Genomic DNA, 27,248 nt, shown 5'->3' on the forward strand with positions numbered 1-27,248 from the left:
TTTGGGAAATCAAATTTCTCATACAAAGTTCTCAAAATAGTCAAGGAAAAGCAAGAATAAAAATTTTGACAATAAACTTGGGAAAATCAGCTAAAATGGGAAAGGGATCATGGTCCAGACAATGAGAATTCTGACAAGACTGGTTGTTAAGTACGTGTTGCTCGCTCCTCTGACCTCATGGTGGTTTGTGAAACACTTTGGAAAGCCAGGTGTGTCAGGGGGTCCCTGGCACTTAGGACAGTCCAGCTATTCGTGACAAAAGTGAGAGCAAGAGCCCAGAAGCAAACCCCTCACATGCTTCGGTTTCCAGCACCACACAGCCATCCTTGGCCTCCCTGGAAACAAGCAGGTGCGAGGGGCAATCCCAAGTTTCTCCCACCCTGTTCTTTAAAGGAGGCTGTTCACATCAGCTCCCGGGGGTGTTCTGCTGCCACAGGCCCCTTCTGCACACAGTCCCCTGCTCCGGCTCCTCACCACAGCTCCAAGGACTCTGGGAGGCAGGTTCCCACGGAAACCTGACAGTGAGCACTGTCGGCCTTCCTGCTGTGATTTTGTCAAGGCAACATGGTCAAGTGTTAATACGAAGGTCATGTGAACTCCCAGGGAGCCCAAGAGCAACACTCCCCATGTGCCCATCTCCTGTTATGCTGTCTTGGTAGGCAGGTTTCAAACTCATGGCCTCCAGTTCTGGAAAGATCATCTCAATAACTAAATCAGCGATTCCTCTCATCTAAAATATGAGCCAGTATCATCTCTGAGATCTCCCAAAATAATATTTCTCATGCATTTGGCTAAAAAAATTGTAATGTACTTTCCAGTGGCTGGCATAATAGCATTACAATTTAATTGACTTTTGCTGAAACAAAGAAGGAGGAGGGATCAACCACTGTCCTGTCTTTAACCTGTGCAGAAAGCGCAGTGGCTGGCTGCAGCCCCCAGGGCACCAGCCCCTGAGCTGCTTAAGGCTAAGCCTGGATTTTGCTGTTTGTTTAAGGCCAACTCCAGCATCAGGAATCAACATGAACCAGAGCGTGCCTGCTCCTCTGCTGCCACTGCCAGGGTGGGTCTGAGAGCACACAGGTGCCGCCTGAGACCTGCCTCAGTGCCAGTGGGGGTCACATCTGCAGCCTCAGTGTCTGAGGGACGGGCTTCCTTTCTCCATTTCCCGGCTGTCTTTTTGCAGCGCAGCCAGCACCTAGAGCACAGAGAAGACTGCTGTGGTTAATCCCCGAGAGGCACTGTTCCCAAGACACCCACGAGAGCAGTGCAGCGCCCGGAGGAGCTGAGCAGAGCTGAGCAGAGCTGAGCAGGAGCTGAGCAGGAGCAGCGCGAAGCAGCGCAGAGCAGAGCAGAGCGTAGCAGGTAGCAGCGCACAGAGCTTAGCAGAGCAAGGCAGGGCAGCCATGATGGCAGCCACCCCCAAGTCCCCTCCAACTCCGCCCACTCCGCACTTTCCCACCCTCTGGCCCACTAGGCACTTTCCCACCCTCTCTCTGGGTCCTCTTTCCTATGTGGGCCATTTCCTACACTCATGCTGACCAGCCACAACACCAATGTCACAGCAGAGTCATGGGGACAGTCTCTTCCCTCAGCCCCACAGGACAATGCTGCTCCTGCTGGCTTCTTCCTTCATCACCAAGAAACCAAAGCCCATTCACAGACTCCCTTCAGAGGCCGCCAGAGCCTGGCCCTGGTGCTGCTCCCTCCACTGCCCTCAATGCACCTTTACTTTAAAACTCATTCCAGGGCACTGTGACTACCCAATAATGTCAGTGACAGAGCACACATGGAAGGGTTCCACCCAGATTCTGCCATTTTGCCTCCTCTCTTTTATCGGTTGAAACTATGCTGGGGATTATTCAAGCAGTGGGCGCGTGTGCATGTGCCTGTGCGCCCACTGGCAGGGCAGGAGAGCTTCTTTCACAGGAAGTACCAGGGAAGGAAGCTGCAGGAAAGACCTGTAAGCCCTGAATACACAAGATGTGAAATCATGGTAGGGACAGCCCTGCCTGTGAACAAAGGCCATTAAGAAAGGTCTTGGCTGGGTGCAGTGGCACACACCCCACAATCCAAGTGACTCAGGAGGCTGAGCCAGGAGAATTGCAAGTTCAAAGCCAGCCTCAGCAACTCAATGGGACCCTAAGCAACTTAGCAAGCCTCTGCACAAAATAAAAAATAAAGAGGACTGCAGATGTAACTCAGTGGTCAAGTGCCCCCAGGTTCAATCCCCGGCACCAAAACACAAAGGCCCCGACTTTTCTGTTGAGGCTTTAGAAAACTGTGGAAGCAACAAATCACAGAAGGTTCCAGAAGACCTCCTCACACACAGGGTCAGTTTCAGGGGCATTTAGCCTGTGCAGTCGATGCCCAGAGTTCAGGCAGCCCGGCATGGCCTACTGCTCTACGGTCATGGCTTAAAATTCTTGGAAATGTTCTAGCCACAGCCCTTACACCGTCCATCGGTTCATCAGCCAGAGATAAGTCGCTCCTGCCCTGACACCTGGCGCAGCCCAGCCAGGCCCAGGCCTCCCCACCAGCTAGGCAGGCCTTTACATGGCTTTACTGAAATGCAATTCACCCTTCAAAGTGTGTAATTTGATGCTTTGGGGGATATTCACAGAAATGGGCACATATCACCAGTTAATTTTAGAACACTTTTGTACCTCAAGAGGAAACCTCTGTACCCCTCAACCATAACTGTCCTAGGGTGACCAAGTACAGGCTCTGGACTTGCTGTAGGTCAAAGGGCTTGCCTTCCTCACAAATGAAGGGTGTGAAGGGACAGAAGAGAAGAAGGTGGAGCTGCATAAAGATGGTATAAGACAAAGATCTACGGGCCAATCAGGGCAAGGACCCTATCTGGATCTTCATCAGTGAGACCGTGGATCCATTTATGCTGTCTAGCCCAGTCAGAACCTTGATTCTCAGCACAATACCTAGTGTATGAAGACAGTAAGGCATCAGGGACTTTCTGGGTGATAGCAGTGCTGTGACCATTTATTTTCCAAGAGCCAGCATGGTTTGGAGACACAACATGACAGTGGACATATTGCATGCAGAACACTGGGGGGCACGGGGAGGGGCACTGAAACAGTCCCCCTTCACAGATACGAGGCTGATGACTGGCATGTGGGGTTCACTGTCCTAGTTTTGTAAATATTTTAAATCATATACTAATAAGAAAGTCAGGTCCATAACAGGCACAGCTGGCCCGTATGGGGAAGGGTAAGCCTCCAGACCCACCAGCTGGGCCTGGTACTCAGGTAACCTCGAGAAATAACAGTCAGTCAGGTTTTTTTTTTTCTTTCTTTCTTTTTTCCTTTTAAGTATGCTAAAACTTGGAGCGAGATAACACCCATCAATCCCACTGGTGTAAGCCCTATATGGGAGCCTGGAGGAATGCAGAAGAAACCACAGGCCAGAGCAGCACAATGGAAGGAAGACCTGGAAGGGACGGGGCCTCTTCAGGCAACCGTGACTTCTCCTTCTGTGATCTGCAAGGTGGATCAAGCTGCACAGGGCACGCCGCTCCCAGGTGGCCCAGCTAGCCAGTCCCTTTTGCTCTGTCTAGCGTCTAGAGCTTAATTTACAAAATGCTTTGGGGCACATGAAGAGTCCTGTATGGCCTCCTAGAAGCTCTGAGCTCCCAGCACTGATGCAGGGGAGGGGGCACGCCATGATCTCCAACAGGCAGGAACCCACAGAGCAACCTGAAGCAGAGCCAGGAGGCCGCCCAGCTCTCTTCGCCAGCAGCCCAAGAACTGTTTCTCAGCACTGTGGGCAGCAAGCTCCCTAGGTTATACTGTAGTGCCAGCCCTACAACCAGAAGGAGAAGGAGGAGACTGCTTACCTGTGCCCACTTCTTGTTCCGACTTTGCATCTGGACTGTAGCAATGGCCGCGAATACCTCATCTGCTGGCAGGTCCTCGGGCAGCCTGGTCAGGAATTGGGCACTGTGGATGAAGTCCATCCTAGTCAGGATGTCCTCAAACAGCTTCAGGATGCCCAGGGCCGTTCGGAAGAGGAACTCCTCCCCATCCCGACAGAACACGTCCCAGATGCGGCAGGCCAAGTCCAGGGGCAGAGACTTACTGTACAAGGTGAAGATCCTAGGGAAAGTGAGAGAGCTTCAAGTTTCGAATGGTACAAAGAAAGAACTCTCAATTCTAGCCTGAACCATGAAGAATGCCCTGAGTTAGTCCCTACCTATAGAACGGGACTGGGGCTCAGCCTGAGTCCACCATGCAGGCTGAGCTCCCCATTCCCAGAAATGCGCTGAAACACCACGCAACTGCACCACCAATGCCAAATGCTCCTGCTGCAACAGGCAGCTAGCAAGTACCCACTGTACGCCCCCTGTGGTGGGGCTGGGCAGGATGGGTAACACACAGGACGCCTGCTCATACAGTAGCATCAGGTGGGCCTGAGGGTGTGCCTGTAGTGGAGGGCAACTTCCTCCCATCAGGGGCCAGCAAAGAGCAAAGTAGCATTTCCCAATCAGCTTGACTATGGATTACAAAACACAGATCTTAAACTTGTACAATGAAAACTGTCAGATGAAAAAGTGAAATAAAGGCATATGTTCCTTTAAAAAATATGATAATTGGTCAGGCATGGGGGTACACGCCTATAATCTCAGAGACTCAGGAAACTGAGGCTGGAGGATCATCAGTTGGAGATCAGCCTCAGAAACTTAGCAAGACCCTCTCTTAAAAAAAAAAAAAAAAGACTAATCACAGTACAAACTACGTAACCATACATTCCTGGGTACCAACTCTATCATTGTTAACACATTTCTAACCTGGAAGGGGCCTATGTCACCAGGGGACTCCAGATAGCCACTCTGGAAACAGCCTGATGCCCTCCAGCCTAGATGCAGCATGTTTCTGCCCTCCCCGCTGGCCTCAGTACCTACTGCTTTGTGGCAATCTCTGCTGAATGAGTAAATGGGTGGACCAAGCCTTGTCTGCTTCAGAATTCTCCAAGTACTAGTGGCACTCTATACCTTGCTACCAGCAATAGCACCTCTGTGGGGTGATTCCCATGTGGGTGGGGACAGCCACTTCCCACCTGCAAGATGCTCTCCTGAAAGTTCCAGAATCGACCCACACCTCTTGATGTGCCTGGACTCCAGATGCTGGACACAGGCTGAGGCCTCCCTTGGGCAAAAGGGAGTGCCGTTAAACTTCTGCAGTGCAACCTAACTTAGTGATGACACAGTCCACCAGAAAGCTCCTCACATGGGAGGTCTGCTCATGTCTCAGGACAGATTCTCCATCTGTTGCAAACCACAGGATGCAGAGGGCTCTGAGCCCACCACACCCTGTAGGGCTCTGCCAGGATGCGGAGGAGCACCTGGCCAAGGGTGAACACCTAGCACATCCATGACCGGCCAGGCCTGCCAGTCGCTGAAAATTCTAGGAGACTCTGGGAAGACAGACACAACAACTGAGATTTCTTCCCACTCAAATGACAAGCAGGAGGCAGAGGCCACAGGAACCCCTGTATCCTGAAGACAGCAGAGCTGAGGGCCACTGTGTGTCTGTGGAGTAAGAGTCTGTCCTAGGCATGTGGGACGCTCCCTGCCCGCAGCCTCGGCTGTCTCACTGGCAGTACCTACCTCCAGGAGTAAGTGGCCCTGACCCAAAGCTCCCTCTGCCAGGCACTGCAGGGCTTCTGCTGCAGGGAACTCACTTTAGTGTCAAGTAGCTCTGTCCTAAGCTTCTTACCATCACAAAAACAGAAAACACTGTCATCACTGGGTCTAGAAAGCACAGTTCAAGAAAGGTCTTGAGACCTTGTGTTTCCTCAATCTGCAAACTGCTCTCAACTCCGTCCAGAACAGACTTGTTAACATTGTATTTTAAAAAGTGAGAAAGGCAGGGCGCAGTGATGCATGCCTGTAAACCCAGTGATTGAGGAGGTTGCACCAGGAGGATCACAATTTCAAGGCCAGCCTCAGCAACTTCGTGATGCCCAGTCCCAAAAAGGGCTGGGGGGATGTGGCTTAGTGATAAAGCAGCCATAGGTTCATTCCTCAATAATGACCACCCCAACGCAAAAAGCCCTGTGCTAATCTTTTTCATTAATTCATTTGTCTTCAGACAGTCCAACAAGTGAAGAGTTATGCTGAGGGAGCTGCAGAGCCAAGGAGCCACCTGCTTCCCACACAGCAAAGAGACAGCTGAACGGATCAGACCAGAGCCTGGCAGATTACAAAGCCTGTGCCTCGAACCAGTAATTTTCAGATGCTCAGCTATATTTTAAACCACATTTAAACATAGGAGCCAGGTGCACATGGGACACTGAAGCACTCTCTCAGAAAGCAGCTACACAGCACCCTCACCTGGAAGTCTCGGGTAAAGGGCCGCTGGGCTCGGGCCACTGCCTGGGAAGGAGATACCAGGTTCAGTCCAGCTCCCACAGAAACCCAGCCAGGGAAGCTGACCCAATGAACTGAAGGGCTGCTATCCACACACTGGCCCAAGAACCCCTTCCCCACCACCTGGCTTCAGCCTCCCCTCAGCTAAGGACTGTGTGGGAACACGGATGAGCAGGAATCCCTGGCAGTCTGCCAGGCCCCCTTCCTGCTCTCCCCATAGTGGGAAGAGAGAATCCATGGGTTTCTGTCTCCCAAGAAATGTTTGTTCCCTACCCCAACCTGGAGCACTGCATATTACTGCTCTGTGTATCAAATACAGCACGTTTAGGTTCAAGTAATGCACAACAATGGATTTTTGTGTTGCTATGCCAACAGAGTGGCTATGGGCTTATTAAAAAGATAGCAAGACCAAGCCATGTGCACCCACCTCCCCACATGTGTGGAAAAAGGTAGAGTCTCCTCTCCAGCCACATCTCTTCCAGCTGCCTACCTGAGCAGAAGGGAAATGGGGCACTAGGGAGGCACAGAGAGAGTGCAGGGCCACTGTAAGCAGCTGTGGGGCAAAGCCTCAGCAGTACAGAAGGCAGTCAGTGTCCTTGCAATAGAGGGGACTCTGGTCTGCCTCAAGCTGCCCAGGCTACACAGGGCAAGTGACTGCTTGCTGCTCTGCTGGGTGCCACCCCACACCTCCTCCCTAAAGCCCTTCGAGGAGGCGCAGTCTCATCCTACGTGGCAGAGGAGGAAACTACCAAGAAACGAAGGCGGTGGAAAAGCAGGTTTCAGAGTAAAATAAAAGGGTAAAAGTCACCTAGCAGCCTCAGTCATCATGAAGTCACACTGAGATTGGGACCTTCAGGTCCTGACACCCCAGTATCCAGCTATACCCTGGTTTCATCCTTCACCTCATGGCACCTGGGGATCCCTGTGTTCCTAAGAAACTCAGAGACCAGGAACAAGTGTGCTAGGTAAGAAGCCTCCACTAAGCCTCAGCAGACTCTGAAACTTACTCAAGAGTCACTACTGGCATAGACTCAGCACTAAGCAAAGGCAGAGGTGCAGACACCAAACCTGAGATGCCCTGCCTGGTCCTGAGGGCAGTGCAGTCCATATCGCCCCAAGCCCATGCGCTCTCCTCTCTGCCCCAGCACCAAGCAGAAAATGAAGCTTAGCCAATGGGTTTCAGTTAACACCTCCTGCATGCCAGAGGCTCCATCCCTCTGGAGAAGGCTGATCGCAAAGCAGTGCTTGCACTTGAGGAGTCCTGAGTCCTGGGCAGACCTATGGCCCAGAAGCTGAGAGCCACCCATGAACCCCATGCAGGAAACGACAGCCATCTCCTGGGAGCCCGCTTGCCCTGCACCTCCTCTGTAAGGTGGGAATCCATGTAATGATAGGCTTTCTAGGTAAACACCATTGCCAAAGCCACCAATAAGCACAATATGGAATGTACCACTTGATACTTTGATTAAATTAAGACTATCATAAAATCCACTTATGCCTCCAAAAAAAATCATGCCACTAAGCAGCAGTGGGAGATATTTTGCAAGTTAAATGACCTTGTGCCAGTTCTCCCAGAGTGTGGACCCTTGACAGCTGGCCACTCAAAGCCCTGTGGGAGGACAAAGACAAGTGACAAGCCCCGGCTCTGATCTCCACATCCACATGATAAAGAGAAGCAAGGCACACCTGGGTAAGAGCCCTCATCAGCAAAACCACCTCCCTGCGAGCCTTGAGGAGGAGTGCAAACAGCTGAGTGGGCTTTGGCCAGGCTTCAAACTCATGGCTTCATAGGTTCAGTCCACGGTGAGCCAAGTTCCCTGCCCTGGGCCCAAACAGAGGCAGAACATCACAGCAGAAGTGTACAGTGGAGAAGCTCATGGCAGCAGGAAGCAGAGAGAGAAAAGAGGAGCAGGGAGGATGCTCCCTTCTAGCACATGCCCCTGGTGACCCACCTCCTCCAGCCATGTCTCACCGGCCTATCCAAAGGAAGGCCTAGGAAGAACAGATGTGCCTGTGCCCAGGACATGAGCTGACCTGGGTCCAGACTCTGGGAACACAGAAGTAACCCACAAGGCTAACAGCTCAGTATGACTGGTGGTGGGAGGGAGGGAAGCAGGCTCTGGGGACAGACAGCAGAGAAGGGCACTTCTCCTACCTGAATTGCAGCATTCTCATCTGAGCACTGCAGAGCACACCCAGGACACTTGAGGCCACACTGCACGGTGCCCTCAGGCTTTGCCATGGAGAGAAGAAAAGGGCTCTTTTGCCCAAGCAGTTGGTTGCTCTACCCCTGGGGTGGTCACACCACAGGCACGTGCACATGGCACATGCAACCCAAGACAGGCCCAGGGCTTCCAGGTGCAGACACCGCTTCAGAGGAAGGAAGCGTGATGGAAGGGGAGCAAGGATCTGAGTCAGACCAACCTGGACCATGTACTACAGGGGAGACACAGGGAGAATGGGCCTCAGGGACCTCCTCTGTGCTCAGAAACAGGGTACCTTCAGTGTGTGATTCCCAAACAGGAGCTTCAAGGCCAGGCCTGAGCAAGGTCTGTTCTTGACCTTTGCTTCTTCCTCACTGCTCACCTGCTTCTGATGGAGCTTTCATCTAACTGTCAGCACCCAACAGACAACCTTGATCACTACGGACCCACCTCCTCTGTAAGGTGGAGACACAGCTTCCAGGTACAGCACCATGCTTTATTCCAGCAGCTTGGGGACTGAGGCAAGGGGATTATAAGTTTGAGGTCAGCCTCAGAAACTTAGCAATGCTCTGTCTCAACTAAAAACTAAAAAGGACTGGGATGTGGCTCAGTAGTAAAGTACCCCTGGGTTCAATCCCCAGTACGGAAAAAAAAAAAAAGAAAAAGAAAAAGAAAAAACCCATGAAATGTATGTGTCTCGTGCCACGTTCAACTTAAACAGTTTTTACTGAGGACGTCCTGTGTGCCCAGCACTGGCACTGCAAACGCAGATGGTGCAGATTTCGTCAAAAATAAACCGGCCCTGCAGGGGCCTCATGGAGGTGCAGTGAGCAGCAATCACATCACAGAATAAAACCCTCAGCTCTGGAAACCCTTGGAGCTTTCTTTTCAGGTGGACACCTAGAATTATAGCCACCCATTGGCTGGGACAGAAGAGGCAGAGCTGTCCTCTGGGCATGACCCACCCAGCCACCATTGGACTGTGAAGTCAGTGAGGGCTGGTAATCAATAAGAGAAGAGAAGGCTTCAGAACACTCCCCACATTAGGGTTAGGTCGCTTCATGGAACTCTTGTTCTTGGTACATACACATTAAGTTTTTGCACACAAGGCTGCACACAGGGTCACCATGTTAAATGTACTTCCTAGCAGGGTGTGATGGTACACACCTGCACTCCCAGCTACCTGGAAGACTGAGGCATGACCATAATTGTGGGAAACTTAGCAAGACCCTGTCTCAAAATAAAAAATAAAAAGGACTGGGTAAGTAGCTTAGTGGTAAAATGCCCCTGAGTTTAATACACAGTAAGTACCAAAAAATAAATAAGATGAAGTGAAATACTTCCTTTTGCAATCAGGGTGAAAAAGTTCGGTAGACATTTCTTTTTTTAATATATATTTTTCAGATAACGCTAAGTGAAGTTAGCCAATCCCTCAAAACCAAATGCCGAATGTTTTCTCTGATATAAGAAGGCTGATTCACAGTGGGGTAGAGAGGGGGACCATGGGAGGAATAGACGATCTCGATAGGGAAGAGGGCTGGGAGGGGAAGGGAGGGGGCATGGGGTTAGAAATGATGGTGGAATGTGATGGACATTATTATCCAAAGTACATTTTATGAAGACACAAATTGGTGTGAATATACTTTGTATACAACCAGAGATATGAAAAATTGTGCTCTATATGTGTAATAAGAATTGTAATGCATTCTGGTGTCATATATAAATTTAAAAAATTAATTTAAAAATTATATATATATATATATATATATATATTTTTTTTTTTTTGGTTGCCAATGGACCTTTATTTATTTGTTTATTGGCAGTGGGGATTGAACTCAGGGGTACTTGACCACTGAGTCACATTCCCAGGCCTATTTTGTAATTTATTTAAAGACAGAGTCTCCCTGAGTTGCTTAGTGTCTCACCATTGCTGAAGCTGGCTTTGAACTTGGAATCCTCCTATCTCAGCCTCCTGAGCTGCTGGGATTATAGGCATGCACCACCGCTCCCGGCCTTATTTATTTTCATGTGGTGCTGAGAACTGAACCCAATGCCTCGCATATGCCAGGCAAGTGCTCTACCACTGAGCTACCCCCAGTCCTCTGCTAGACAGTATTGGCCCCCAGCCTAGAATCCCAAAACTCAAGTAGAAGCCTTCAACTTAATTGAGTAGATGCAGAAGGATCTGGGCCTGTCTGGACCCTTCCCCTCCCAAAACCCTCTTCCTGTCCCAGTCCTGACCCAGGAATCTGTGGGGTGAGGGTTTATGGTCAAGTGAACAGTATTGGGATGGCAAGGGGCCTCCCACACAGTCAACGTTCAAGGGTGTAGGAGAAACCATCATTTGTTGAATGAAGGTGCCCTAAACACTTAGCCAGACCGACCAGCTAAACATCCCAGCCTGTGGCTAATCCACGGCCTCACAACTGTTCCACGGCAACACTGGTTCCTGTAGCTTCAGCTGTAAGTTCCAACCTCCTAACCCTCATGCACACAAAAAGTGAGCGGAGCCAGAATAGTCTCAGTGTTAAAGACAGAAGCCACACACACCAAGAATCCCACAGTGTGACAGGTGGGCTCCATCAGAGGGTGTGGCCTCATTGTGGATGACACTTGGATTGCATTTTCTAAAAGCCCTCTTGCCTCCTGAAGAAAGTGAGGGGTAGTGCTAGCCAGCTTTTCACTGCTGTGACCAATATGTTGACAAGGACAGCTTAGAGGAGGAAAGGTTTATTCTGGCTCATGGTTTCAGAGGTTCAGTCCGCAGCGGGCCAAGTTCACGGCCCTGGGCCCAAGCAGAGGCAGAACATCACAGCATAAGTGTATGGTGGAGAAGCACCACCCTGCTCATGGCAGCAGGAAGCAGAGAGAGGAAAGAGGAGCAGGGAGGATGTTCCCTTCCAGCACATGCCCCTGGTGACCCACCTCATCCAGCCATCCCACCGGACCATATCACCACCCAGTCCTCAAACTGGATGGGCTGATGAGGTTGCATGTCTCACAAGCCAATCATTCCACTTCAGAGCATCTTGCATTAACAGAAGCTTTGGGGGACAAAGCTTCAGAACACTCCTCACATTAGGGTTAGGTCGCTTCATGGAACTCTTGTTCTTGGCACATACACATTAAGTTTTTGCACACAAGGCTGCACACAGGGTCACCATATAAAATGTACTTCCTAGCAGAGTGTGATAGTATATACCTGCACTCCCACCTACCTGGAAGACTGAGGCAGGAGGACTATACGTTCTGGGAAACTTAGCGAGACCCTGTTTAAATATAAAAAGCCTAATCACAACAGGGGGCAGAAGAAGGGGGGGGGGTCAAGCCAGACACCCTTCTCTTCATTATGGCATTTTTTCTCTTCTGCAGAGCCCCTTCCCAATTTGTCTTGAAATGCCCTGAAAGGTTCATCCTGTGGGTTCTGCATGGGCCAAGCAGGGCACAGGGCATGGAGGGGCTTCATGGCCATCACAAGGCCGCAGGCAGTATGAAAGACCCTGGGGTCATTGCAGGGGCTGCTGGATCCTGAGGTACACTCCCCCTCCCTTCACTCAGGTGCCTGGTCCTCTCACCTGGCCCTCAACCTGGCATACTCTCTGGGGTGACGGCCACACCCTTTTCTCAGCCACCCCATTCCCTTCTGTACACAGCTGTGCCTTGGGTACGGCTCCAGCAAACTCTCTGAACTTCTCACTGTGGGTCTCAGGAGGCCTCTATTTAGACAGTCCACAGATACCACACAATTCCTGAGTCCTAACCCAGATCTGCCCCCATTTCTGATCTCAGCTCTGATGCTTAGGCTTGGACCATGAGGCCAGCAATTGTCTGACATCGAAACCAGCATGTTCCTGGAACCCACCAACTCCCTGCTCCTTACCATTCCCACTGTCCTTTGCTGGTCTCTCTTCCCCAAGAACTCTTCCTTCGCAAGTCACTCAAAACTCACTTGTGTCCCAACACAGGCCTTCAAGTGCCCCGTGACCTCCAAATCCTGCCCAATCCCTTAGTATGGCCTCGGAGACTTGCCACAACCTGGCTCCCAAATTCCCTCTGCCCATCCTTGGCCTCTTGATGTAAGCCCAACCCCACCCACCCACCTGCTGCTTCTCTTGGACCCCACACTGCTCCTCCCCCACCCATGCCTTTCCTCAGTGGACTCTGACCCCTAGACTAGGTCCAGCACCTCCTCCCTCCCTCTGCTGACAGCACCCACCACTGCTGGATAGTGCCATGACCCAGGCCTCTCCACAGCAGCAGCAGTTCCTTGCAAGTGGGCACTGCATCCTGCTCATCACCACCCCAGGCACTTGGCAGAGGGCCTGGCACATACCTGCCACCTACAGACATCTCATCTGTTTATAGATGGACAAACAGCACTTTGAAAACAAACAGGTCCAAGACACCATCTTTCTCTGGAGGAATCTAGAAGGGCCAGGTAGTAAAAGGAAGCCCACAGTACAGAGACATGATTAGCAGAGCAAGGCTCTGGAGGATAGCTGGCACCTCCTGGGCAGGACAGAGAGGAAGCCAGGAAGCAGGGCACGGGAATTCAGATAAGCCCTGGAAGAAGCTCACCATGAGGACAGTGGAAAGCGGGCAGGGGACAAGAAAACACGGAAAACCACAGAAAACAGTCTTACCAATCTATTAGGTAGATGTCTGGAGTTAAGTTGTTTTTCTTGAAATGAGCAAATAATTTCGGCAAATTTTCTTCAAAGAATACCTCAAATGCAGCGAAATAAGTCAACATCTAGGGAGACAATGTGAAATATACTAATAAACTAATTATCAGCACAAGTTTTCAACCTATGAAAGAGAGTCAATATGTTTACACCTTTAGAATCTAATGATTATCTTATAAAATTGCTACATGTTTTGAATGGTAACTAACTGTAGGTGCTATTCAGGCAAATTATGATAAGCACTATCTCTAATCTCACAATAGCATCACTAGCTACTGAACCCAAGAGTAGTTACAGGATGTGCCTAACAGGGGTAGAAGAGCATTATTATTAATATATGGTAGAGATGGGACTCAAATCCATGCCTGTCCCAGGGTGAAGGCTGAGTTTTACAGCCTCATTCCTGTCCTAGACCATCTAAGAAAGGTCAGTCCAATGGACAGCAGCACCACCTGTGAGAACCCTGCCATAAAGGATGGTCCCACTCAATATTCCCATTCTAGAATTTTCCCTCAAAAATACAAGCTAAACTAATTATAGTTTTTATTACATATTTACAAAGAAAAAGCTGGAGTCTTCAAAGTTAGCAGAAATTTGAGAGGGATTGTTTTATTATAAGGGTAAAATTCAATTTACATCAGGAATATTTCCTAGGAATAAATTTCAGGAGCAACATCAAGGCAATGTGTGTTAGCACTGATGAGTCATCTCAAGAGTAAGAATCTGTCCTAAAGATTTTTTCAATCTCTGACGATTATATTTCTTGAAAAGTTCTCACCTGATCGATTATGAAAGCAATACCTGTAAATGCTCACTGCAGAAAACTTAGACAATACATGCATTCCACTGATTCTGGCTACCTATCACAAACACTATAGCTGAGCTCATGTCCTGTGACTATTGATCAAATACGGTTGCAATTATATCATATGTTCGATTTTACAGACTCTTGAAAAAATTAGTGAGGTTCCTTCAGCACTCCCTCACATGACAGATTATCACTGCTGCACTGGTGAGCCCCAGATGCGAATCCACTACTGCATTTGCTGAGCCCCACTTTAAACAGTTTCCATATTCACAATTATGAATCTACATGATGACCATCTCTATGCATAATGTTCTGTCCACATCTGTGACTTTCCTAGAACTGACTCTTACTAGCGAACTGCATGCTAATGCTGGGAACAGCACCAGTTGTCTTCCAAGAGGACCCTACTAGTTCATATATCCCAGCAGCCACCAATTTAGCACGTTTTCTGAGGAGTACCCATAAGTCCTTATGCTACCAAGGAAAAAGCCCTCCCCAGCTGATCTCAAGTAGTAGATCACCAGGTGCTGGAGCACTAGTGATCCCTCTGTGCATTGAGATGAGGCTAGATTAAACACTGAGGGATTCACGAACTGCTAAGTCTTCTTCCAGGCTACATAAGGAGCAAAGGCCCAGGAACCAGAATGGATTCAAACCTCAGCTCTTTCACATACCAGATGTGTCTTGAACAAGTCACTCTACCCTCCTGAGCCTCTTCCCTCACCTGTACCAAGCAGAGGACTCAGTTGCTAAGTGTGTTAGGGCCATCAGGCAACCACTGTCAACTCCTTCCATTTGTTCAGTGTGGTGAAGACCATTTGTAGCAGCATGCTGAACAAACTGCTGCTTCATTTTACAGTAAAGGGGCATGCTCTTAAACATGCCTCCTTTCTCCCATGTAGGAGCACATTCCAGAGGCCCCACGTGACTGTGATTGGTAGCAAAGGTCAATTCTAAGATACTGTATGGAAAGGACCCAAGGTGGACACTGCCATAGGTTTTCCTGACACACCAAGTACATATGTTTGCACTGGAGCCACCCTCCTCCCTCATTTAAAGACAGAATGCACTAATCCACTCTTACACATGGCCACTGAACTCCTGTTTCTATGCTTATCTCAAACATGCCCAGGTACTCTCCCACTCCATAGTGCTCCTTGTTATCAATATCTCTTTGTGGAGGAAAAATGCATTCTTTCCCCCCCCTGAAAATTCAGAGTGCTTTACGGGCAACTCCATAAAGACACAGCACCCAGGGCATGTACACAGAGCATACTCACAAGGCCATGATCCACTCGGAAAAACGCCATCTGACAGGGTTTATTCAAGAGATTAGAAAAAGCAATAAAGGCATCTGCAGTGTCGAGGTTCAAGATCAACACTGCCGCTATGAAGGACATGCCCTGAACCTGGGGAGGGAGAGAAAGTGTGTCAACTCACAGCAGCTTGTCCTCACAGCACAAAGGTCCGTGTAGCCACCCAACCACTACTGCTCACCCGAAGCTGAACTGCTGGCCCCACCCACTCTGACCAGTCCTCTCAGTGCCACCACTCAACCCAAAGGCCACCTGTTCCACTCTTCATTGGCACCCCACCCCTCCAAATGGAAAACCATAGCCAATCCCCATTAGGCCTTTGTATATGAAACACTGTTCTCAGTAAGGGCCCTGTCCTGGGGCTACAGACAGGCACATCTGATTTAGCATGTTTAACAAAAGACCATGCACACACGCGTTCTAAGCTGCAGAAATGCTGGCAGCACACTTTTCAAAAATGGTTACCACTTGAGGCTTTATTGAATTAATGTTAGGGAAAAAAAATCACATGCAGAAAATGGAAATCACACCCAGTTCAAGTGTGATTAATGCCACCCAGCAGCCGAGTCAGCTCAACTTCTTTATGTGGGATGGAGTCAATTCATTGCCAGGAGGCCTTTCATCTTCCTCAATAAAAGACAAAGGCATTCAACCTGGCATCGGCAGCTGAGGCATTTTGGATAAAATCTCAACTTTCTTTATAGATTGTAACATTATAAAGTACTAAAAAACTTCACTTACATAGCCCACATCCGGTCGGTAACAAGTATAAGCGCCCAAAATACTGTGCAACATGTCATGATACGGGCCACCCTAGAAGGATCAACAACCAAAAACATCACATGCATAAGTACTGTTAGTGCTCAGAACAGCGCTGGATGCTACTGCTGCCACCACCAGTCACTTGCTACTTACAGAGGAGGAGATGCCAAGCATCAGGCTGCAGCTCTACATGCAGATGCAGTTTAACAGACTAAATACCAACTCGCAGTTAACAAGGAGGTGTGCCGCTCAACCATGAAGCGGCTCTGAAAAGGCTGGTGGGTCAGGAGTGAGCACCTAGTAAAATGTCTTTACTCCTGCTGAATGCCACATTCCCTTCAAAGTCAACCTGAGTGGGCAGGAAGCTCTTCAGGCAGCCCTGCTCCTGGCCATGCAGACAGTGACTCTGCAGCATCCCATCCCTAGATGCCCTCATCCTGAGGGTCCTTCCTGCCTCCCTGCCCCCAAATGACATTCTCCTTGCATCTTTTGCATCTTTCTGAATAACAGGTCTGGGGAAAGGCTCTAGCCTTAGGTGTTGGCAGCTGCCACTTTATTTCAGTCACTCTCCCAACTCTCCATTCACTTCAAGATTTCCATTTGCTCCTTTAACTGCTTCTAAAAATATTAGTGGTAGCCCTTTCTTTTCCCCCCTGATGGAGCAAGAAGAAAGCCCTGAGCCACCTCACACTACTGCTGGTGTGCAAGAAGACACCATGAAGGGACTGGCTGGGCCCAATGCAAACCCCTCCAGACCGTGTGCTGGTGGCTGACACAAGAGTAGCAACACTCCTGGCATGTGACAGAAGTCAATCCACAGGTGACCTTGGGCACCTCCCATCACATGCTGACCCATCAAGGGGCTAAGTAAAGTAAGAGACACTTGCAAATGAGAAGAATGAGAGAAGGAAAAATAATAACCATAGAGTCAAAAGATGGCATCCAGGCCTGGGGGAGGTACAGAATCAAGGCCATCACAAAACCAAGAGTGACTATGGGGAAGCTTTGTCTGTCTGTCTCAGGCTGAAGGAGAAAGGTATTGTGAAAGCTGCATGTTCTTAAGGGAAAACACTGTTCACCCTTGTGATTCCTGCCTTCTTGCTCCAGTGCCAGCAAGTGGCAGCTCCTTCTTCTAAAGGCCCTTAACTTGCTTTTGGACATCTGTTCCCCCACTGCCCTTTGTTATTAAACATTAACTATTCATGAGATCGAGAACCTTGGGACCCACAGGCTGAGGGAGACTTGCTTGCACAAAGCAACCCAGAGAGAAGAGGCAACCTCTCTACCACCTGCCCCAACCCCTCAAAAGGGACCCCACAGCTCCCACTGCCCTTCTTCCTGGTCTACCCTCCACCTCCAGAGAGCTACCCAGGGATTCTCCAGCTCAGCATTTCTGAAGCCAAGTCCCTGCTGGTATGCCCAGGGAGCTGCTCGGGGGCCCTAGGGCCAGGGAATTGAGAAGCTGGGCCTGGGCTGCTGTAGGGCCTTTGTAGGCTCTGAGGGCTCTGTGGCACCATGTGTAGACAAACATGTGAATCCCAGAACCTGAGTGTGCCAACAGCAAGGAAGGCTTTAGGAACCGTTTTAGGAAACACTGTCCCAACTGTCATCTGAGTTCTTCTTGCTCCCCTCTCCTCAGGACAGTCCTCCCAGGACCCTCCCTTCCTTTTATCTCTACTAGTCAGAAAGGTTACTAAGCTCCCTCTGATCCTACACTGCAGGGAAAGATCAGGAAGACAAGGCCTCTAGCCTAGTGGGCCTACCACACCTCTTCTAGGCTGCCTGAGGGGAAAACGGCTCTTCAGCTGGTGGTAGGAGTCAAAGATAGTAAATAATAACTGAGCACTGATGTGCAACTGATGTGATTCTGCAATCTGTATACGGGGTAAAAATGGGAGTTCATATCCCACTTGAATCAAAGTGTGAAATATGATATATCAAGAACTATGTAATGTTTTGAACAACCAACAATAAAAATTAATTAAAAAAAAATAACTGAGCACTGATGGAGCACCTGTTATGTGCCAAGTACTTTCAATAGCCTGGTTAGGTAGCTGTGAGCATCCCCAGGTTACAGATGAACAAGAGGAGGCTCAGAGGGGACAGTTTGCCCCAAGGCCACAAGCTAGCCAGAAGGCAATGGAATGCAAGCCCAAATCTGCTTTGAAACCCTTTCTACAAAGCAATACTTCTTGGCCTTCATGCAAGGAAGGATGAGGTGTGAGAACCCTGGTGTGGGGCGGGGAGACCTTGGGACTCAAGCAGGATAAAGCCCTCCCAGAGTAAGAAAAGCCTGGGCTGATTCATGAAAGCTAAGGAGAGCTGCAAAGCCTGGGGTGCTCGAGGCCTCAGGGAACTAATAGCTGTAGAGAAGAGCAAGAAGAACTGTCAGGCGGGAGGGGAAGGAATGAGACAGGGCCCAGTTAAGGCCTGCCACCCTGGGGCGCTCACAGGTTCCACCAACATGACACCAAGACCAGGCCTCTGGGTAGCTTTGTAGATTCTCTCCCTCTCTAGAGAGGAGAGACCCTCTGCAAAGATTTCTGAAAGACCCATATGGGAGTGTTCCTGGCTGGATTTAGAATCGGGAGGAAGCAAGATAGTAAGAGTACCCCACAAGGCACCAGGAAGGCGACAGGTGGGAGACAGCAGACTCTGGGCAGCCATGTCCACGTCTGAGGACCCTCCACACTCAGGCTCTTGAGACCCCTGCTTTGAAATCACTCTGACATGGCAACCACATACTGCCCCTGGAGGCCAACACCTCCTCAGTCCTCCCTTCCAACCCACTTAAGCACCCACACTGGCTGGTCCCCAGTGCCTGGGCACCTGGGTCTGTCTGCCTGTCCTTCTCAGCCACAAACCAGTATCCCAGAGCTCGGCCATGGCACTCTCTGCTCAAGCTCTGAAGCAGTCCTTCTTAGTTCCAGCCCACCATCCACATCTGGTTCCCAGCTCAGAACAAAGTAGCTACTGCTAGGAGACTAGAAAAAACTGACACATGTCCTCTACATTCTTTAGCAAGCTCTCTCTCCTACAGGGAATTGGGCATTTCCTGAATGCCTGGCTGTCCTGAGCTCCCATCCTACACCTGCTTCTGCCGGAATGCTCTCCTGCCCTCTGGGACATCTCCAGCAGAAGTGCCTCCCTATGCCTTTAAAGGACCTGGATCCAGCAACACTCCTGCCAGGCCCTCATTCTGCAGCCACTTAACTAATCTATTCTGTCTAATTCCACCATCATTTACTGGTAAGCTGTGTATAAGGCACTGTGCCAGGAACCTGAGCATAAGGGAGTCAGACTAGAGCATCCAAGGCTGCTCTGAAGGCAGGGAGGTGGATAGAAGGAGTTGTGGGAGGAGAGGAGGGACGAACCTGAGGTGAGCAAAGGCAGTCAGCATGGAGAAGGGGACAGATGCAAGGAGACCCGGGAAGGAGAACTGACAACACGGCTGCAGTGGTGAGGGAGAGGTCCCAGGGACCCCAGAGGGATGTCTGCTGACACACAGATTAGAGGGTCTCCAAAGAACTCCTCTCAGAGGACTCCAAAATCCACGCCCACAAGAAGTACCACTCTGCTCCCGCTGCCATCCAGCGAGAACAGCCTGTCTCCATCCTGTCTCCATCCTGTCTCCAGCAGCTGGCTTCTGTTCCAGAGGGGTCCCATCCTCCTGGCCCACCTGCTCAGATGCCCCACACCTCTGCTCAGCCACCTGCCAGGCTACACCAAGGCTCCCAGGGTGCCACCAAGGACAAAGGTGTCTCCCTTTGTCCTCCTGTCCCCAGATGGCTGCACTGGACTCTGGGGGTCACTCGTCGGCAACCTGCTGAGCACAGGCTGGTATGTGCACTCATAAGGAAAGCACTGACAACCGCCTGAGGCCCTTCTGTGCCATCCAGGGGCTGTAATGCATTCGTATCATGAGGAAGGTCTCGCCATTTAAACACAAGTGCTGATGTAGTCATATTTGTTGGAATTGATCAGTTACATTTATTTAAAATATCTAAATGTTTTAACAGAAGTACCCACCCTACCCGCCAAAACCCCTAACTTTCAAACTTGATTACAAATTCATGCAGCTTGGCATTTATGAATTTTAGACAAAACACACTTGCAACAAATCACTATGACTTACTTGCTGGAAAATGCAGAGATTAGGAAACGTTCTAGAAATGTCCAGTTTAATAAGCTCCAGACTGGCCTCTTTGTCAGCGGCTGAAAACCCAGCATCTGTCAAAAGATCCAGAGTCATTGCACTCCTTAGAGGTTGGGGTGATATGAGGTGCTGCAGTCCTGCAAGCAGGCCCCGAGAAAAAGCTCTGGGAAGCTCACCTCAGGAGGTGGGGTAGGTGTGGAGTTCCTCGCTTTAGGGAACAGAACACCCATGGCCCCAACCAAGGCCACAGCAGTATCAGATTATTTTCTAGAATCTGAAATCAACATCTAATTTGACTAAATTACAACTACCAGGGGGAAATAGGACAAGTAGCAGAATCCAACACAAAGACCTCCAGGCACAGAAACCACAGCAAAAGTCATTAGCTGATCTCAAACAACATTGGTACAGATGTGGCCTCAAAAATTAAAAATGAAACTACATAGAATCCAGCCATCCTACTACAAGGTATTTATCTCCAAAGGAGATGAGATGAGTCAAAGACCACCTGCACTTGGTTCTCACTGCAGCACTGTTCATAACAGCCGAGGAGTAGAAACAGCCTACTGTCCACTGGTGGATGAAGAGATTAAGAAAATGTGTTGCCAGGCGCGGTGATGCATGCTTCTAATCCTATTGGCTCACGGGGCTGAGGCAGGAGGATCATGAGTTCAAAGCCAGCCTTAGCAACTTATCAAGGTCCTAAAGCAATTCAGTAAGACCCTGTTTCTAAATAAAATATAAAAGAGGGCTGAGGATGTAGCTCACTGGTTAAGTGCCCCTGGATTCAATCCCTGGTTCAAAAAAAGTACTATTCAGCCAGAAAAAGAAAGGGAAATCCCGTCATTTTCAACAACAAGGATAAACCTATTGAAGGACAGGGAGACATGATGCTAATAAAGAAATAAAGTAAAAGCCGTCATTCTGTCCTCTGCTTCTATGAATTAGTTAAACAACACAGTTAAACATCATAGAAGCAGAGGAAAGAATGGTGACTGCCAGAGGCCAAAACAGTGACTGCCAGAGGCCAGGGGGTACTGAGGAGATACCAGCCAAAGGATACAAAATTTTGGTTAGATGGGATGAATAAGTTCCAGAAAGCTACTATCAACAAGGTGACATAATTGATTCCATACTGTCTTTTGTTTGTTTGTTTGTTTTGCTGTGCTGGGGATTGAACCCAGGGCCTCATGCATGCTAGACAAGCAATCTACCACTGAGCCATTTAATCCCAACCCTCGATACTATTTTGAAGAGCTTGACTGTGATGGAAACTATTCCTGCCTGGAACCCTAAGATCACCAGAGGCATGGTAATCAGCTAAACTGAGTGAATCCATGCATGCATAAACTTTAAAACATTACATGGCAAGTACATTTAAAAAACAAGTTAAAATAAAAAAATTTAAATGCAGAGAACTGAGGGAGCTACTATAGCATACAGTCACGTGTAAGACACTTGTGTAATATTCTCACAACTTTTCATGAATAATTTGTTTTATTCTTTTTTGAATTCAATTGCCATACAGACAACAGTTTTAAAGGCCACTTAAAAACATGCTTCTTAGCCAACAAAGTGGTTACTCTGGTGTGCTGTGAACACTTATAAAGGCACAGTTCAGCCTGAGTGCAGAGCTCCTGCTCTCGGGAAGCTGACCCAAGCTCCATGCTAAGCTAACGCTCAGGTGATCTGGGCACAGCCTGAAGTCCGATGAGCAGCCTCCAGGGAAACGGTGCACTGTGAGCAGCCCTCCTATGGTGGGGTGAAAACACCTCTCAGGAACTGGGGCACTATTTCTTACAGTTATTTACCTTCCATTTTTGCTTTAAAAGCCCCCTTTCCCCTAGAGCTGAACACCATCCACATGAAGCCTACTGCAGTCAAGACAGCTCTGTTTTGTAACGGGAGAGGCATCCGTGATTGACCGCGAATCGCTCAGGCTTCAGAATGGTCTGTACCTTCACTCTCCACGTCTGAGCCTCCCGAGCTGAGAGACCGCCACCGCTCCTTGGCCCGGGCAAGACAGATGTCAAAAAGCTCTGGAAGAAAAGCCTCTGGGTGAGTCTCACATGCACATCTTCCTTGAAACACCCAAGAACACACAACTGTCTCCTTCACAGACAACCCCCACCTTGGCCTGGAAGCACTCTCCTGTTTAAAGACATGGGTACACGCACTGTAGGGACACAGTACTGCCATGCCTGTGTGTGTCTCCTGTCACACAGCCACCCACAACTATTTGCTCCCATCCACTGTGACTGGTCTAACATCCTCACGAGACTGTGTCAGCCTCTCACTCACCTCTGTCTACAGACCAAGAGGTGCTTGGAGCCACAGAGGGTGACAACCCAACAGCTGGCTGGGGGAGGGGCTGGAGCGAAATGAAAGCATGCCTGGCTTCAAAGGGGTTTGAGCCATAACACCGAAAGGAAAAACAATACCAAATGCCATAATCCTGAATGCTCAAATCCCCAAAGATGAAAATCTTTAATGTCTAAACTCCTGAAAACAGGATCCTAGGAAAAACAAATTTAAAAATTCCTTAAAAGAAATTTATTTACATTTTTAAAAGGGGAACTTATTCAAAAACATAAAAACATAACAGAACACTTCATAGGTCATTTTAGACAATAGGCAATAATAACATTTTTGAGAGCAAAACACTCAGGAATACTGCAGACAGTTGGGTGAGTAAAGATGAATGACGAAATCAATGATCTATGTTCATAAGGAAACCAGCTGCTGAGAACAGAGGTACTGCACTGTGGCTACCACACACACACCCAGCTTGATGGCTCTGCTCCTCTGGGATACTGTCAGACTATCCGACTCTTGACAAGATCAATTAAAATTCACTGAGGGTCACCACTGTGTACATAGTCACCCACGAGCCAAGACCCCAAGAAATGTCGTCCGTCACAGATCACTCCTGAGTTTCAACATTCTCACACACTCGTCAGGCTTTCACCCTACGTGCTGTGATAATGCACTTCATGGAGTCTTAAATTTGTAAAAAAGACATAAGACAAACTAAAACTCTCCAAAAGTCTTTACACAATTTATATCTTCAGTTTTGGAAATAATATGAAACTAAAATACACAGCATTGCCAATTGTAAAAAATAATGCTGAAAACCTTAAAAAGTGGGGAAAAAAACTTCTAAAAGAGAGTAAAAAACTAAAAAGATAATTTGGCACATGACAAAGCACAACCAGGGATAGTCCACAGGCAGTGCATGGAGGTGACCTCCGCTCCACACTGTTCTGATCCTGCACGGTGGTCAACAGAGGTGTGGCACTCCGGCAGAGCGAGTCCACATACACTTCCACGTGGCTTCTGACTCGGTACACACTGATACGAGCACCCCTATTTGATTTTCTCATCTTCTGGACCACGCTTCTATGCTGCTCTGTATATTCAGACGTGCATTCTACTCATCCTCAAATACAGACCCAATCAGTACAGGTGGTCAAACAGCAACACTGCTGTGTGTCTTCTTGTCCCACCATGCACATGATTATTTCAAACCAATCAGTAACCTTCTTGGCTTCTGCAGAAAGTGTAGCTTTAATTCATTAAAAGCTCTTGGAATTTTGTTCACGGGAAGGAGTGCCAATGACACCTTTTTCAACTGCAGCTTTAGTTCTTGCCATCATGGATGATAAATCCCCTCACCAGAATTCAGGTTTCTACCCTTCTTACATAGCCTTTTTTTTTTCCCCATGGAAAATGCAACTTTTGGAATTTCCATTTTCAGGATTTCAACCTTTGGAAATTTAACTTATCAGGACTATGATCTGGGGGATGAGGATGGACACTGTTTTCACATAAAGACATAGTGGAATTGCTACCCACATGGCCCAGCTTGCTCATTCTGCTGCAAGAAGTAGAGCTGGGGGTGGGAGCAGGTGCCCAGGAACAGGCAGAGCTTTCAAAGAACAAGAACTCTTGCTGTCAGACAAGTGTCATCAGTCTCCAAGTCTCTTCCAAATTTAGAACCCATCTTTCAACAACTCTTCTCTTGGGAAGTTTGGTGATAGTTAGGTCACAACTCATGCTCACAAATCTCACTGGCAGGTACAGACAGCCCTGGGTATATCTGAACCCCAAGTGTCCTTAGAGGACTGTGCTTCTCAGGGCCAGCTCCACACCTGTCCCACCCCAGGAACTTCCTGTGCCTCTGGCTTTGATGTTTCCCAGCTCCCTGATGTTCTGGGTCACTAGTCTGTCACTGGGACTTTAAATGAAGCTACCCACAGACTTTTTATCACTTTATATTTTTCCATCATTACTTTTGAAAAATAAACAGGGCACAATTGCCTTCTGGGCAGCATGTGCTATTTTATTAAATGAAATGTTAATTCTAGTAACACTATTATAATCCAACAAGTAAATTCTTGATGAACGACCCTAATCAAGCCTTGTGAAGGCTCTAACAAAATCTATGCTGTCTGCCATGGCGGGAGGGCACAGTCATGTAACACAATTTCCTGCCATCCTTATCCAGAAGGGCAAGTGTGTACAGGACAAACCTGGCAGTGTCCTGAGCTGGTGGCTAGAGCACCTACAGGGCACTTCTGCCTGCTCTCAACCCCCAAGTGGTTGGCTACACTGCTGTCATTTTGGCAGTAGGGGTGAAAACAACTGTGTGGCTTGTGACCACCTGGGAATCACTTCCCATATGAGGAATTTGACAATTAAGGTACAGAGGCTGTGGCTGTGTCCTGAAGGTAAAAGGGGTCAAAGTGTCAGTGTTACAAAATCTCTTCCATGACTTTCCTGGCATGTACTGGGGGGCAGGGGTTAGACTCTATACCTCCTACCCAGACTCCCCATCCCCAGTTTTAAAGTCAAATTCCCTAAGTGTGAAGTTTTAATAGTACTATTAGGTCAACTTTCCAACTGTAAATTTCCTAATGTACAGCCACAAAAAGAGCCAAACTGGAGCTTCCCAAGTCATAACATGGGCGTCGGAATCAGCCAGTGCTAGAATGAGAATCCTGCTCACACACATAGGCCACAGGGCCTGGAGCACAGTGCCTGGCCATTTCAGGATGATCCTTCTCAAAAGGAAGACAAGGTCACCAATACCTGCCTCAACAGGATCACTGTCAACGCTACAGACTCCCAAGTCTTCACTAAGCCTAAGAGGGTGCCTGGCATTCAACAACCCAGGATCATGCTTACACTGGCCTGAAGATGCAGCAGGGTGAGATCAAGCAGGACTCCAGGAGCTGCACCCACTTACCTAACAGACATTTCAGGGCCTGCAGAGAACTGGGCCGGGCACAGTGATGGAGCAGGGAGTTGTAGTGGGGCCCCAGTGTACTGAACCTGTTCCAATGGGGGCAAGCACCCTGAAACAGCCTGTCATGTGAGAGAGTCACAGCTGAAAAAATGCGAGCCAGCATCAGGGCCAAAGGGACATCTATACCCAAGTGATGGTGGAGAAGCTGCTAAAGCCACCCACCATGATTCTGTCCACAGAAGGTTTCAATTTAAACAAAACCCACCCAGGCATCAGAGAGAACCAAAAAACACACACACAGAGGCACAAAGTACGGCACGCTATATCCAATTTGCATAGACAGGGATGTTGATAGAAGTTAAAAATTTTCAACAACACAGACCGAAATAAATGCTCAGAAACTTATCCAAACCTCACCTTCTGAGGACATTTCTCAAAAACCATTTCCACAAGTAAAATGCTGTACATCTTCTCAGGCAAATATCTTAAAAACAAAATTTTGGCAGATATGGATTTAGCTGTGGAAGGAAAGCAGGCCCTCTTCAGGAAGGGAGTCACCATCCAACTGACCCGTTGTGCAGCTCACGGTGGACACAGTTCTTAGAACAAGGCTGAGGCTGTGTGAAAAGCCAAAGCTGACATGATGAAGCTAACAGCCCGACTGGAGAGGGAAGGCACCCACCCATCTGCCTGGAACTCTGAGGGTTCCACCAGAGTAAGCCTGCTGCCTTCGACCTCACAGGCAACTGTGGGCCTCACTTGGACGAGCAGGAGGGCCTGCTTTCCTTCCACAGCTCAGACCTCAGACTGCCAAGGAGAGGAGCAAGTAGCCACTCCCCGCAGGAAGGCCACATGTTCAGTCCAGAAGCTCCTGAGACCTGCTTCCTCTGGACAGACAGAGCCTGCTGAGCATTTGACACAGTGACTAGAAAGTGAGTCTGGCCCGGTGGGCAGAAACATGCAGTCTGAGCAGGTGACACAGCATGACAAACAGCACAAGGACACTGATGTGAGAGTCTCACTTCCTTGACACTGACCACTTACGCCCTTAGGACCCAGTCCTAGCACAAAATTTTGTACCTTTAAGGTTGCCTGAGGGGGAAAAAAAAAAAAGAAAGAAAATCCCACAGAACACCAACAGGTACCCCTAGCACAATCCACACACCTCCACGATCATGTCTGATGGAGATCTGCCTTCCATAGGACCCTGACAAGTGATCCCACTGCACCTGAGAGGCCCTGAGCTCTAAGCCCTCCATTTTAGAGAATCTGCCCTGAACTTAGGGACCTGAAGCCCAGCCTGTCAATAGACCCTCCCAGAGGAGAATCATCCCGCCTCTCAGAGCCGCAGCTCCTCGGCAGCATTTGCATCCTTCCCATCAGGGTGAAGGGATGGAAGAGGCCCTAACAAAAGCCCAGCTCAACCGAGGACCCCAGGGGAGACTCCCAGGCAAGCACTCACCGTGGGTGATGTTCAACTCGTTGCCGATGGCTAAGCTCCAGACTTTGCCCCTCACGCTCGGAGGGATTCCCTGCCACCACAGATCTCGAACTTTCCTAGAGCACCACCTGCACAGGACAGAACATGAGTTCCTGAGCGTGTGCTCCAAGGTGAAAGCCTAGTGTGTGGGTGTGTGCCCCGCCACATACCACCAGCAGTTAAGAGTGGCATTCCGCCCTCGGGGAG

The 27,248-nt window shown here is 49.0% G+C and overlaps 1 protein-coding gene across 6 annotated transcripts in view; it reads right to left on the reverse strand.

Annotated features, from left to right (window-relative positions):
* Window positions 1-27,248, reverse strand: part of Tbc1d14 (TBC1 domain family member 14) — a 119,088-nt gene that overhangs the window by 18,840 nt on the left and 73,000 nt on the right. For 4 of the 6 annotated variants that reach the window (XM_076864943.2, XM_076864946.2, XM_076864948.2 and 1 more), the window contains 8 exons: window positions 27,024-27,130; window positions 22,272-22,352; window positions 20,293-20,387; window positions 16,137-16,208; window positions 15,360-15,488; window positions 13,230-13,339; window positions 3,851-4,109; window positions 1,028-1,195 (listed from right to left, as the gene is read on the reverse strand). In XM_076864943.2, coding sequence (XP_076721058.2) covers window positions 1,130-1,195; window positions 3,851-4,109; window positions 13,230-13,339; window positions 15,360-15,488; window positions 16,137-16,208; window positions 20,293-20,387; window positions 22,272-22,352; window positions 27,024-27,130 — 919 coding nt within the window. In that variant the 3' untranslated portion in view covers window positions 1,028-1,129. Of the gene's footprint in view, window positions 1-1,027; window positions 1,196-3,850; window positions 4,110-13,229; window positions 13,340-15,359; window positions 15,489-16,136; window positions 16,209-20,292; window positions 20,388-22,271; window positions 22,353-27,023; window positions 27,131-27,248 lie in introns of those variants that run through there. The other 2 variants (XM_076864944.2, XM_076864945.2) reach the window with 2 other exon arrangements.

Source organism: Callospermophilus lateralis, chromosome 8 (genome assembly GCF_048772815.1).
Source record: "Callospermophilus lateralis isolate mCalLat2 chromosome 8, mCalLat2.hap1, whole genome shotgun sequence".
In the NCBI taxonomy this organism is placed as follows: domain Eukaryota; kingdom Metazoa; phylum Chordata; class Mammalia; order Rodentia; family Sciuridae; genus Callospermophilus; species Callospermophilus lateralis.